Below are 13,157 nucleotides of genomic sequence, written 5' to 3' on the forward strand. Positions count from 1 at the left end.
CCTGGGGAATGCGGCACCTGTAGCCCAGAAGTGTCTTGCCCTGGGGAATGCGGCACCTGTAGCCCAGAAGTGTCTTGACCTGGGGAATGCGGCACCTGTAGCCCATTTCCTGCTCACGCCTGTGCACGGCGGCTCTGGATGTTTCTCCTCCAGACTCAGTCCACTGCTTCCGCAGGTCCCCCAAGGTCTGGAATCGGTCCTTCTCCACAATCTTCCTCAGGCTCCGCTCACATCTTCTCGTTTTTTGCCACACTTTTTCCTTCCCACTGAGGTGCCTTGATACAGCACTCTGGGAACAGCCTATTCGTTCAGAAATGTCTTTCTGTGTCTTCCCCTCTCGCTTGAGGGTGTCAATGATGGCCTTCTGGACAGCAGTCAGGTCGGCAGTCTGACCCATGATTGCGGTTTGGAGTAATGAACCAGGCTGGGAGTTTTTAAAAGCCTCAGGAATCTTCTGCAGGTGTTTAGAGTTCATTAGTTGATTCAGATGATTAGGTTAATAGCTCGTTTAGAGAACCGCTTCCTGATATGCTCATTACTTGAGACAGGAATTTGGGGTTTTCATGAGCTGTATGCCAAAATCATCAGCATTAAAACAATAAAAGACCTGAAATATTTCAGCTGGTGTGCAATGAATCTAAAATATAGGAAAGTTTAATTTTTATCATTAAATTATGGAAAATAATGAACTTTATCACAAAATGCAAATTTTTTGAGAAGCACCTGTATATACTGTGAGATGTTATTACTAGACTGGAGAAACACTGATTCTGCCTCATTAAAGTGTGTCACACCTGACTGGAATCAGCAGGATTGAGCTAATGTGATCCAGGTTTATCTAGTCCAGATCATTGCCCGCTGTTCTTAAAGGGTCAGTTCACCCACAAATGAAATTTCTTTCGTTAGTGACTCTCCCTAATGTCGCTCCACACCCGTAAGACCTCCGCTCCTCTTCACACAGTTGATGCTGAATAAAGTCGTAGTTTTTGTTATTTTTGGACCCAAATGTATTTTGGATGCTTCAAGAGACTCTAATTAACCCACTGATGTCTCATATGGACTACTGTGATGATGTTTTTATTCCCTTTCTGGACATGGACAGTATAGTGTGCATACACTTGCATACGCTCTCGGACTAAATATAAAATATCTTAAACTGTGTGTGAAGATGAACGGAGGTCTTACGGGTGTGGAGCGACATTAGGGGGAGGAGTTAATGACAGACATTTCATTTCTGGGGGAACTAACCCCTTAATCTGCCCTCGATCACGAGTCGCGCTCATTTAATGTGAAGCTTACTAGCACAAAGGAGAGGTTTGGAGAACGCACCTGTGACAGGTGAGTTTACTGAGGAGAACATGTCTCAATGTTTCATGTCTCGAGCTCCTAAAGCGCATATGTTTGTGGTGTTTTGGCGGGAGATGTCAGTGCGCGCTGCCGTGGCGCTCCTCCACCGCTGGAGGGCAGTGAGTGGCACTCGCGCTGCCCGGCTCTTCCTCTTCCGGCCGCGCTCGAGCTCTTTCTTTTCCGCTCTCCGGTTCATCATGGTGGGTAGCGCTTATTTCTCTCTCGTGAATCCGCCGTAATCCTCCTCCTGCCCCGCGCCGTCCTTCCGCGCGCGCACGCCATCTGACGCCAATCTCCCTTGGCGCGTGCGTCTGAGAGAATGACGCGCCAGAGGCGTGTGCGCGACGGGTTACAGCGCGAGTGTTGATCGATACACCCGATCAGATCCTGTGTGTGTGTAACTGCTCTTCTGCTGTGTGTAGCTGTGTTCTTCTCTTGTGTGTGACGCTGTTCTTCTGTTGTGTGTGACGCTGTTCTTCTGTTGTGTGTGTGTGTGTAGCTGTGCTCTTCTGTTGTGTGTGTGTAGCTGTGCTCTTCTGTTGTGTGTGTGTGTAGCTGTGCTCTTCTGTTGTGTGTGTGTGTGTGTAGCTGTGCTCTTCTGTTGTGTGTGTGTGTAGCTGTGCTCTTCTGTTGTGTGTGTGTGTGTAGCTGTGCTCTTCTGTTGTGTGTGTGTGTGTAGCTGTGTTCTTCTGTTGTGTGTGTGTGTGTAGCTGTGTTCTTCTGTTGTGTGTGTGTGTGTAGCTGTGCTCTTCTGTTGTGTGTGTGTGTAGCTGTGCTCTTCTGTTGTGTGTGTGTAGCTGTGCTCTTCTGTTGTGTGTGTGTGTGTGTAGCTGTGCTCTTCTGTTGTGTGTGTGTGTGTGTAGCTGTGCTCTTCTGTTGTGTGTGTGTGTGTGTAGCTGTGCTCTTCTGTTGTGTGTGTGTGTGTGTAGCTGTGCTCTTCTGTTGTGTGTGTGTGTGTGTAGCTGTGCTCTTCTGTTGTGTGTGTGTGTAGCTGTGCTCTTCTGTAGTGTGTGGGGTTCTTCTGTTGTGTGTGTGTAGCTGTGCTCTTCTGTTGTGTGTGTGTAGCGTTGCTCTTCTGTAGTGTGTAGCTGTTCTGTTGTGTGTGTGTAGCTGTGCTCTTCTGTTGTGTGTGTGTGTAGCTGTGCTCTTCTGTTGTGTGTGTGTAGCTGTGCTCTTCTGTTGTGTGTGTGTGTGTAGCTGTGCTCTTCTGTTGTGTGTGTAGCTGTGCTCTTCTGTTGTGTGTGTGTGTGTAGCTGTGCTCTTCTGTTGTGTGTGTGTGTGTAGCTGTGTTCTTCTGTTGTGTGTGTGTGTGTAGCTGTGCTCTTCTGTTGTGTGTGTGTGTAGCTGTGCTCTTCTGTTGTGTGTGTGTGTGTGTAGCTGTGCTCTTCTGTTGTGTGTGTGTGTGTGTAGCTGTGCTCTTCTGTTGTGTGTGTGTGTGTGTAGCTGTGCTCTTCTGTTGTGTGTGTGTGTGTGTAGCTGTGCTCTTCTGTTGTGTGTGTGTGTAGCTGTGCTCTTCTGTAGTGTGTGGGGTTCTTCTGTTGTGTGTGTGTAGCTGTGCTCTTCTGTTGTGTGTGTGTAGCGTTGCTCTTCTGTAGTGTGTAGCTGTTCTGTTGTGTGTGTGTAGCTGTGCTCTTCTGTTGTGTGTGTGTGTAGCTGTGCTCTTCTGTTGTGTGTGTGTGTAGCTGTGCTCTTCTGTTGTGTGTGTGTGTGTAGCTGTGCTCTTCTGTTGTGTGTGTGTGTGTAGCTGTGCTCTTCTGTTGTGTGTGTGTGTAGCTGTGCTCTTCTGTTGTGTGTGTGTGTGTAGCTGTGCTCTTCTGTTGTGTGTGTGTGTGTAGCGTTGCTCTTCTGTTGTGTGTGTGTGTGTGTGTGTGTAGCGTTGCTCTTCTGTTGTGTGTGTGTGTAGCTGTGCTCTTCTGTTGTGTGTGTGTAGCGTTGCTCTTCTGTTGTGTGTGTGTAGCGTTGCTCTTCTGTTGTGTGTGTGTGTGTAGCGTTGCTCTTCTGTTGTGTGTGTGTGTGTGTAGCTCTTCTGTTGTGTGTGTGTGTGTAGCTGTGCTCTTCTGTTGTGTGTGTGTAGCGTTGCCCTTGTTGTGTGTGGGGTTCTTCTGTTGTGTGAGTGAGCTGTTCTTCTGTAGTGTGTGTAGCTGTTCTTCTGTAGTGTGGTGTTCTTCTGTTGTGTGAGTGACTCTGTGTGACGCTGTTCTGTTGTGTGTGTAACGTTGTTGTTCTTCTGTTGTGAGTGGCGCTGTTGTTCTGTTGTGTGAGTGACGCTGTTGTGTGAGTGAAGCTGTTCTTCTGTAGTGTGTGTAGCTGTTCTTCTGTAGTGTGGTGTTCTTCTGTTGTGTGAGTGAAGCTGTTCTTCTGTAGTGTGTGTAGCTGTTGTTCTTCTGTAGTGTGACACTGTTGTTTTGTGAGTGACTCGGTTCTTGTGTAGTGTGACGCTGTTGTTCTTCTGTTGTGTGAGTGACGCTGTTCTTCTGTAGTGTGTGTGACGCTGTTGTTCTTCTGTTGTGTGAGTGATGCTGTTGTTCTTCTGTAGTGTGTAGCTGTTGTTCTTCTGTTGTGAGTGACGCTGTTCTTTAGTGTGTGACGCTGTTCTTCTGTAGTGAGTGACGCTGTTCTTTAGTGTGTGACGCTGTTGTTCTGTAATGTGAGGCTGTTGCTCTTTTGTGAGTGACGCTGTTCTTCTGTTGTGTGAGTGACGCTGTTCTTCTGTTGTGAGTGACGCTGTTCTTTAGTGTGTGACGCTGTTCTTCTGTAATGTGAGGCTGTTGCTCTTTTGTGAGTGACGCTGTTGTTCTGTTGTGTGAGTGACGCTGTTCTTCTGTTGTGAGTGACGCTGTTCTTTAGTGTGTGACTGTTCTTCTGTAGTGTGAGGCTGTTGCTCTTGTGTGAGTGACGCTGTTCTTCTGTAGTGTGACGCTGTTCTTCTGTAGTGTGACGCTGTTGTTCTGTTGTGTGAGTGACGCTGTTGTTCTGTTGTGTGAGTGACGCTGTTGTTCTGTTGTGTGAGTGACGCTGTTCTTCTGTTGTGAGTGACGCTGTTCTTCTGTTGTGAGTGACGCTGTTCTTTAGTGTGTGACGCTGTTCTTCTGTAATGTGAGGCTGTTGCTCTTTTGTGTGAGTGGCGCTGTTGTTCTGTTGTGTGAGTGACGCTGTTCTTCTGTTGTGAGTGACGCTGTTCTTTAGTGTGTGACACTGTTCTTCTGTAGTGTGAGGCTGTTGCTCTTGTGTGTGACGCTGTTCTTCTGTAGTGTGACGCTGTTGTTCTTTTGTGTGAGTGACGCTGTTGTGTGAGTGACGCTGTTCTTCTGTTGTGTGAGTGACGCTGTTGTTCTGTTGTGTGAGTGACGCTGTTGTTCTGTTGTGAGTGACGCTGTTCTTTAGTGTGTGACACTGTTCTTCTGTAGTGTGAGGCTGTTGCTCTTGTGTGAGTGACGCTGTTCTTCTGTAGTGTGTGTGACGCTGTTCTTCTGTAGTGTGAGGCTGTTGCTCTTTTGTGTGAGTGACGCTGTTCTTCTGTTGTGAGTGACGCTGTTCTTCTGTTGTGAGTGACGCTGTTCTTCTGTTGTGAGTGACGCTGTTCTTTAGTGTGTGACGCTGTTCTTCTGTAATGTGAGGCTGTTGCTCTTTTGTGTGAGTGACGCTGTTGTTCTGTTGTGTGAGTGACGCTGTTGTTCTGTTGTGAGTGACGCTGTTGTTCTGTTGTGTGAGTGACGCTGTTCTTCTGTTGTGAGTGACGCTGTTCTTTAGTGTGTGACACTGTTCTTCTGTAGTGTGTGTGACGCTGTTCTTCTGTAGTGTGACGCTGTTGTTCTTTTGTGTGAGTGACGCTGTTCTTCTGTGGTGTGACGCTGTTCTTTTGTGTGAGTGACGCTGTTCTTCTGTATTGTGTGTGACGCTGTTGTTCTTTAGTGTGAGTGACGCTGTTCTTTAGTGTGAGTGACGCTGTTCTTTAGTGTGAGTGACGCTGTTCTTCTGTAGTGTGACGCTATTCTTCTGTAGTGTGTGACGCTGTAGTGTGTGACGCTGTTCTTCTGTAGTGTGTGACGCTGTTCTTCTGTAGTGTGTGTGTGACGCTGTTCTTCTGTAGTGTGTGTGTGACGCTGTTCTTCTGTAGTGTGTGTGTGACGCTGTTCTTCTGTAGTGTGTGTGTGACGCTGTTCTTCTGTAGTGTGTGTGACGCTGTTCTTCTGTAGTGTGTGTGAGACGCTGTTCTTCTGTAGTGTGTGTGAGACGCTGTTCTTCTGTAGTGTGTGTGAGACGCTGTTCTTCTGTAGTGTGTGTGAGACGCTGTTCTTCTGTAGTGTGTGTGAGACGCTGTTCTTCTGTAGTGTGTGTGAGACGCTGTTCTTCTGTAGTGTGTGTGAGACGCTGTTCTTCTGTAGTGTGTGTGAGACGCTGTTCTTCTGTAGTGTGTGTGAGACGCTGTTCTTCTGTAGTGTGTGTGAGACGCTGTTCTTCTGTAGTGTGTGTGAGACGCTGTTCTTCTGTAGTGTGTGTGAGACGCTGTTCTGTTGTGTGTGATGCTGTTCTTTTGTGTGAGTGACTCTGTGTGACGCTGTTCTGTTGTGTGTGTAACGTTGTTGTTCTTCTGTTGTGAGTGGCGCTGTTGTTCTTCTGTTGTGAGTGGCGCTGTTGTTCTGTTGTGTGTGACGCTGTTGTGTGAGTGAAGCTGTTCTTCTGTAGTGTGTGTAGCTGTTCTTCTGTAGTGTGGTGTTCTTCTGTTGTGTGAGTGAAGCTGTTCTTCTGTAGTGTGTGTAGCTGTTGTTCTTCTGTAGTGTGACACTGTTGTTTTGTGAGTGACTCGGTTCTTGTGTAGTGTGACGCTGTTGTTCTTCTGTTGTGTGAGTGATGCTGTTCTTCTGTAGTGTGTGTGACGCTGTTGTTCTTCTGTTGTGTGAGTGATGCTGTTGTTCTTCTGTAGTGTGTAGCTGTTGTTCTTCTGTTGTGAGTGACGCTGTTCTTTAGTGTGTGACGCTGTTCTTCTGTAATGTGAGGCTGTTGCTCTTTTGTGAGTGACGCTGTTGTTCTGTTGTGTGAGTGACGCTGTTCTTCTGTTGTGAGTGACGCTGTTCTTTAGTGTGTGACGCTGTTCTTCTGTAATGTGAGGCTGTTGCTCTTTTGTGTGAGTGGCGCTGTTGTTCTGTTGTGTGAGTGACGCTGTTCTTCTGTTGTGTGAGTGACGCTGTTCTTCTGTTGTGAGTGACGCTGTTCTTTAGTGTGTGACACTGTTCTTCTGTAGTGTGAGGCTGTTGCTCTTGTGTGAGTGACGCTGTTCTTCTGTAGTGTGACGCTGTTCTTCTGTAGTGTGACGCTGTTGTTCTGTTGTGTGAGTGACGCTGTTGTTCTGTTGTGTGAGTGACGCTGTTGTTCTGTTGTGTGAGTGACGCTGTTGTTCTGTTGTGTGAGTGACGCTGTTCTTCTGTTGTGAGTGACGCTGTTCTTTAGTGTGTGACGCTGTTCTTCTGTAGTGTGAGGCTGTTGCTCTTTTGTGTGAGTGACGCTGTTGTTCTGTTGTGTGAGTGACGCTGTTCTGTTGTGTGAGTGACGCTGTTGTTCTGTTGTGTGAGTGACGCTGTTCTTCTGTTGTGAGTGACGCTGTTCTTCTGTTGTGAGTGACGCTGTTCTTTAGTGTGTGACACTGTTCTTCTGTAGTGTGTGTGACGCTGTTCTTCTGTAGTGTGACGCTGTTGTTCTTTTGTGTGAGTGACGCTGTTCTTCTGTGGTGTGACGCTGTTCTTCTGTATTGTGTGACGCTGTTGTTCTTTTGTGTGAGTGACGCTGTTCTTCTGTATTGTGACGCTGTTGTTCTTTAGTGTGAGTGACGCTGTTGTTCTGTGTGAGTGACGCTGTTGTTCTGTGTGAGTGACGCTGTTCTTCTGTAGTGTGACGCTATTCTTCTGTAGTGTGACGCTGTTGTTCTTTTGTGTGAGTGACGCTGTTGTTCTGTTGTGTGAGTGACGCTGTTGTTCTGTTGTGAGTGACGCTGTTCTTTAGTGTGTGACACTGTTCTTCTGTAGTGTGTGTGACGCTGTTCTTCTGTAGTGTGACGCTGTTGTTCTTTTGTGTGAGTGACGCTGTTCTTCTGTGGTGTGACGCTGTTCTTTTGTGTGAGTGACGCTGTTCTTCTGTATTGTGTGACGCTGTTGTTCTTTTGTGTGAGTGACGCTGTTCTTCTGTATTGTGACGCTGTTGTTCTTTAGTGTGAGTGACGCTGTTCTTTAGTGTGTGACGCTGTTCTTCTGTAGTGTGACGCTATTCTTCTGTAGTGTGACGCTATTCTTCTGTAGTGTGACGCTGTTGTTCTTTTGTGTGAGTGACGCTGTTCTTCTGTAGTGAGTGACGCTGTTCTTCTGTAGTGTGTGACGCTGTTCTTCTGTAGTGTGTGACGCTGTTCTTCTGTAGTGTGTGTGTGACGCTGTTCTTCTGTAGTGTGTGTGTGACGCTGTTCTTCTGTAGTGTGTGTGTGACGCTGTTCTTCTGTAGTGTGTGTGAGACGCTGTTCTTCTGTAGTGTGTGTGTGACGCTGTTCTGTTGTGTGCTGTTCTTCTGTTGTGAGTGACGCTGTTCTGTTGTGTGCTGTTCTTCTGTGTGAGTGACGCTGTTCTGTTGTGTGTGATGCTGTTCTTTTGTGTGTGACTCTGTGACGCTGTTCTGTTGTGTGCGTAACGTTGTTGTTCTTCTGTTGTGAGTGGCGCTGTTGTTCTGTTGTGTGAGTGACGCTGTTGTGTGAGTTGCACTGTTGTTGTTCTGTTGTGTGAGTGGCACTGTTGTTGTTCTGTTGTGTGAGTGACGCTGTTGTTCTGTTGTGTGAGTGACGCTGTTGTTCTGTTGTGTGAGTGTGTGACGTGTGCTCTTCTTCTGTGGTGTGACGCTGTGCTCTTCTTCTGTGGTGTGACGCTGTGCTCTTCTTCTGTGGTGTGTGACGCTGTGCTCTTCTTCTGTGGTGTGTGACGCTGTGCTCTTCTTCTGTGGTGTGTGACGCTGTGCTCTTCTGTGGTGCTCAGGGCCGTGTCAGGACGAAGACCGTGAAGAAGGCGGCGCGGGTCATCATAGAGAAGTACTACACCCGCCTGGGCAACGACTTCCACACCAACAAGCGAGTGTGTGAGGAGATCGCCATCATCCCCAGCAAGAAGCTGCGCAACAAGATCGCCGGGTGAGCGCAGTGCATGCTGGGACACGGAGGCGGAGCACACACACGGCCGGCGCTGATGTCACTTCCTGTGTGTGTGCAGGTACGTGACTCACCTAATGAAGCGCATCCAGAGAGGGCCGGTGCGCGGCATCTCAATCAAACTGCAGGAGGAGGAGCGCGAGCGCAGGGACAACTACGTGCCCGAGGTACGGCCCATAATGCATTGCGCCACATTTGACCTGTCCCATAATGCACTGCTACACACTGTGACCTGTGTCGAAAGTGGCTGTGGAGTGCCGTCTCCAGGCCATTGATACAACAGGAAGAGCAACTGAAAGTCTTTCCCGTGTTTGCTGGATCTGTTCCTGACCAACCCTGAATCTTTCTCACACACGCTAGCGTTAGCATTAGCACAGCGCTGTAGCAGTTAAACGCAACGCATTATTTTGATTTATTCCTTGTTGATATTATAATTTTCTGTTTTATTGCCGAGGCAACACTCCTAGTTTTCCGGTGCTTGACCTTAACAGCCACCAACCGTGTGTGTCTGACTGTATGCGCGCGTCAGTTTAGGCTGGTCTGGTCTGGGGTCAGTTTAGGTTGGTCTGGTCTGGGGTCAGTTTAGGCTGGTCTGGTCGGTGGTCAGTTTAGGCTGGTCTGGGGTTAGTTTAGGCTGGTCTGATGTGGGTTAGTTTGGGGTGGTCTGATGTGGGTTAGTTTGGGGTGGTCTGGTCTGGGGTTAGTTAAGGATGGTCTGGTCTGGGGTTAGTTAAGGGTGGTCTGGGTTAGTTTAGGGTGGTCTGGGTTAGTTTAGGGTGGTCTGATGTGGGTTAGTTTAGGGTGGTCTGATGTGGGTTAGTTTAGGCTGGTCTGGTCTGGGGTTAGTTAAGGATGGTCTGGTCTGGGGTTAGTTAAGGGTGGTCTGGGTTAGTTTAGGGTGGTCTGATGTGGGTTAGTTTGGGGTGGTCTGATGTGGGTTAGTTTGGGGTGGTCTGGGGTTAGTTTAGGCTGGTCTGATGTGGGTTAGTTTGGGGTGGTCTGATGTGGGTTAGTTTGGGGTGGTCTGATGTGGGTTAGTTTGGGGTGGTCTGGGGTTAGTTTAGGCTGGTCTGATGTGGGTTAGTTTAGGCTGGTCTGGGGTTAGTTTAGGCTGGTCTGATGTGGGTTAGTTTGGGGTGGTCTGATGTGGGTTAGTTTGGGGTGGTCTGGTCTGGGGTTAGTTAAGGATGGTCTGGTCTGGGGTTAGTTAAGGGTGGTCTGGGTTAGTTTAGGGTGGTCTGGGTTAGTTTAGGGTGGTCTGATGTGGGTTAGTTTAGGGTGGTCTGATGTGGGTTAGTTTAGGCTGGTCTGGTCTGGGGTTAGTTAAGGATGGTCTGGTCTGGGGTTAGTTAAGGGTGGTCTGGGTTAGTTTAGGGTGGTCTGATGTGGGTTAGTTTGGGGTGGTCTGATGTGGGTTAGTTTGGGGTGGTCTGGTCTGGGGTTAGTTTAGGCTGGTCTGTGTTAGTTAAGGATGGTCTTGTCTGGGGTTAGTTAAGGGTGGTCTGATGTGGGTTAGTTAAGGGTGGTCTGATGTGGGTTAGTTAAGGGTGGTCTGATGTGGGTTAGTTAAGGGTGGTCTGGTCTGGGGTTAGTTAAGGCTGGTCTGGGTTAGTTTAGGCTGGTCTGATGTGGATTCTGACGGTCTGCTGTTTTTCCGCAGGTTTCCGCTCTGGATCAGGAGATCATCGAGGTCGACACGGACACAAAGGAGATGCTCAAGCTTCTGGTGAGCATACATGTCCCATAATGCACTGCTTCACACCATGTGACCTGTGTCCCATAATGCACTGCTTCACACCATATGACCTGTGCGTCCCATAATGCACTGCTTCCCACCATATGACCTGTGTCGAAAGTGGCTGTGGAGTGCCGTCTCCAGGCCATTGATACTACAGGAAGAGCAACTGAAAGTCTTTCCCGTGTTTGCTGGATCTGTTCCTGACAAACCCTGAATCTTTCTCACACACACTCGCGCGCGCGCGCACACGCACGCACGCACGCGTGTACGTACGTTAGAGAGGTCATGTGGTGATGGTTCTGTAGTTCAGTTCAAGCCTTCCCTCATGATCTGCTCCAGTTTCCCATGATGCACCAGTCTCGTGATATTCCAGCCCAGGTGAGTGCAGAGCAGTGATGTGACTAATGTGTGTGTGTGTGTGTTCCACAGGATTTCGGCAGTCTGTCGAACCTCCAGGTGACCCAACCTCCCGTCGGCATGAACTTCAAGACCCCGCGCGGCGTCTGAACACGTGTAATATCTCTCAATAAACCCTGGAAAACCAGCACTGGACTCCTGTGTGTGTGTGTGGGCATGTTTTTGTGACATGAGGACACAAATGCAGTTCCACTAACGCCAACATAACTCGAGTCTATTCAGAAGAATATTGTGGTCGATAGTATCGAATGCAGCGCTAAGATCGAGTAACACTAATAGAGAGACTCAACCACGATCAGATGATGAGAGTAAATCATTTGTAACTCTAATTAGAGCAGTCTCAGTGCTATGATACGGTCTAAATCCTGACTGGAAATCCTCACAGGTAACATTTCTGTCTAAAGGAGCATAGTAGTGAAGACACAGCCTTTTCTAGTGTTTTTGATAGAAACAGTAGATTCGAGACTGGCCTGTAATTGACTAATTCTTTAGGATCTAGTTGCGTTTTCTTAAGTGGTTTGATAATGGCCAACTTAAGTTTTCAGTACATATCCTAACATGTCACCATTTCTGAACAAGCTTACGATTAGGCAATGTGCACCACATGCTTACAGCGTAAGGTTTTAAAGGTGTCGAACTGGCTTTAAAAAAAAATGTATACCGTTGTCTGAGGTCAGCGTTCGCATGGTTGTTACATTCAAAAACATCATAACTGTTAGTCATGGGCTATCTTCTACACTGGGTTAGACTCTCCTGAACGCTGGGTTTAGACGGGCGTGCCGCACCGAAGACTTAGAAGTTAACGTCCATGGCTAGGATTGGATAAGATTTGCATATTTAATGAAGTATTGTTTTGAAAGCGGCTGGAATAAATCTCTGAAAGGGTTTGGACGTATTTATCAAACAAAACATTATTTATCTCATCCATCCATGATTTATTTATTTTTATTACTTGGCTCAACCGATCTGTGGATATATGCGCAAACCACACACACACACACAACGGAGATCAAGTGAATCTTATTTCACTTTTTGAGATTCTCCGCCTGCCGACGGGCGTGTGTTTTGGTAGCCCGTCTGGAAAACACACAGCCCTGGGAGTCTGAGCCCAAATCAACAAGTCTGAATAAACCAACCAATAAAGGATTCTCCCGCCTGTGACTGCGTGCTGAGGTATGTTCTGTTAGACACACATAATCAATACGATCTGTAACGGTGCAACACTATCACGTATTAAAAACAGGGGTTACTCCCATTGCTGCCCCATTCCTGTCGGATCCAGTGTAGAAGCTCAGCATTGTTTTACTCTCAATGTGTCTTCAAATCCAGCTCGACCGGTGTCTTGTTCACAAACGATTATCTTCATACCTTCAGCATCTTTATTGCTCGAGTCGGCCGGCGCTGATGTCACTTCCTGTGTGTGTGCAGGTACGTGACGCACCTAATGAAGCGCATCCAGAGGGGGCCGGTGCGGGGCATCTCCATCAAACTGCAGGAGGAGGAGCGCGAGCGCAGGGACAACTACGTGCCCGAGGTACGGCCCATAATGCACTGCGCCACATGTGACCTGTCCCATAATGCACTGCTTCCCACCATATGACCTGTGTCGAAAGTGGCTGTGGAGTGCCGTCTCCAGGCCATTGATACTACAGGAAGAGCAACTGAAAGTCTTTCCCGTGTTTGCTGGATCTGTTCCTGACAAACCCTGAATCTTTCTCACACACGCTAGCGTTAGCATTAGCACAGCATTAGATGTGGGTTAGTTTAGGCTGGTCTGGGTTAGTTTAGGCTGGTCTGATGTGGATTCTGACGGTCTGCTGTTTTTCCGCAGGTTTCCGCTCTGGATCAGGAGATCATCGAGGTCGACACGGACACAAAGGAGATGTTCAAGCTTCTGGTGAGCATACATGTCCCATAATGCACTGCTTCACAACGTGACCTGTGCGTCCCATAATCCACTGCTTCACACCATGTGACCTGTGCGTCCCATAATGCACTGCTACACACTGTGACCTGTGTCGAAAGTGGCTGTGGAGTGCCGTCTCCAGGCCATTGATACTACAGGAAGAGCAACTGAAAGTCTTTCCCGTGTTTGCTGGATCTGTTCCTGACAAACCCTGAATCTTTCTCACACACACTCGCGCGCACACACACACGCGTACGTACGTACGTGAGAGAGGTCATGTGACGATGGTTCTGTAGTTCAGCTCAAGCCTTCTGTCGTGATCTGCTCCAGTTTCCCCATGATGTTGATATTCGTGATATTCCAGCCCAGGTGAGTGCAGAGCAGTGATGTGACTAATATGTGTGTGTGTGTGTGTGTGTGTGTTCCGCAGGATTTCGGCAGTCTGTCGAACCTCCAGGTGAGCCAACCTCCCGTCGGCATGAACTTCAAGACCCCGCGCGGCGTCTGAACACGTGTAATATCTCTCAATAAACCCTGGAAAACCAGCACTGGACTCCTGTGTGTGTGTGTGT

General features: G+C 48.2%; 2 protein-coding genes and 4 non-coding genes across 8 annotated transcripts in view; 5 read left to right on the plus strand and 1 right to left on the minus strand.

Annotated features, from left to right (window-relative positions):
• LOC137065434 (cingulin-like protein 1) overlaps positions 1–13,157 on the minus strand; it is a 50,866-nt gene that overhangs the window by 34,744 nt on the left and 2,965 nt on the right. The window lies entirely within an intron of this gene.
• On the plus strand, positions 1,434–12,528 carry zgc:114188 (40S ribosomal protein S17-like). 2 transcript variants are annotated; one of them, XR_010901645.1, is made up of 7 exons: positions 1,434–1,547; positions 8,355–8,506; positions 8,586–8,691; positions 10,185–10,250; positions 10,692–10,775; positions 12,108–12,213; positions 12,511–12,528. XR_010901645.1 is itself a non-coding variant. In XM_067437069.1 (5 exons), exons 1-5 carry the CDS (start codon positions 1,545–1,547, stop codon positions 10,767–10,769), a joined length of 405 nt encoding a protein of 134 aa, XP_067293170.1. In that variant the 5' UTR covers positions 1,434–1,544; the 3' UTR covers positions 10,770–10,806. The 2 variants fall into 2 exon arrangements, 1 of the variants encoding a protein (XP_067293170.1); XM_067437069.1 differs by lacking the exons at positions 12,108–12,213; positions 12,511–12,528 and having other exon boundaries at positions 10,692–10,806.
• On the plus strand, positions 8,755–8,876 carry LOC137065608 (small nucleolar RNA SNORA71). The gene has a single exon (XR_010901675.1). It is a non-coding gene; the product is annotated as a small nucleolar RNA SNORA71 (small nucleolar RNA).
• LOC137065604 (small nucleolar RNA SNORA71) lies at positions 10,367–10,488 on the plus strand. The gene has a single exon (XR_010901672.1). It is a non-coding gene; the product is annotated as a small nucleolar RNA SNORA71 (small nucleolar RNA).
• Positions 12,279–12,400, plus strand: LOC137065605 (small nucleolar RNA SNORA71). The gene has a single exon (XR_010901673.1). It is a non-coding gene; the product is annotated as a small nucleolar RNA SNORA71 (small nucleolar RNA).
• On the plus strand, positions 12,691–12,812 carry LOC137065607 (small nucleolar RNA SNORA71). The gene has a single exon (XR_010901674.1). It is a non-coding gene; the product is annotated as a small nucleolar RNA SNORA71 (small nucleolar RNA).

Source organism: Pseudorasbora parva, chromosome 25, assembly GCF_024679245.1.
Source record: "Pseudorasbora parva isolate DD20220531a chromosome 25, ASM2467924v1, whole genome shotgun sequence".
NCBI lineage: Eukaryota > Metazoa > Chordata > Actinopteri > Cypriniformes > Gobionidae > Pseudorasbora > Pseudorasbora parva.

Bases quoted from the DNA above. Each gene is read 5' to 3' on its own strand.
- zgc:114188 (XM_067437069.1), top strand. The intron at 8,507-8,585 runs GTGAGCGCAGTG...GTGTGTGTGCAG, and splicing joins CTGCGCAACAAGATCGCCGG to GTACGTGACTCACCTAATGA. The intron at 10,251-10,691 runs GTGAGCATACAT...TGTGTTCCACAG, and splicing joins AGGAGATGCTCAAGCTTCTG to GATTTCGGCAGTCTGTCGAA.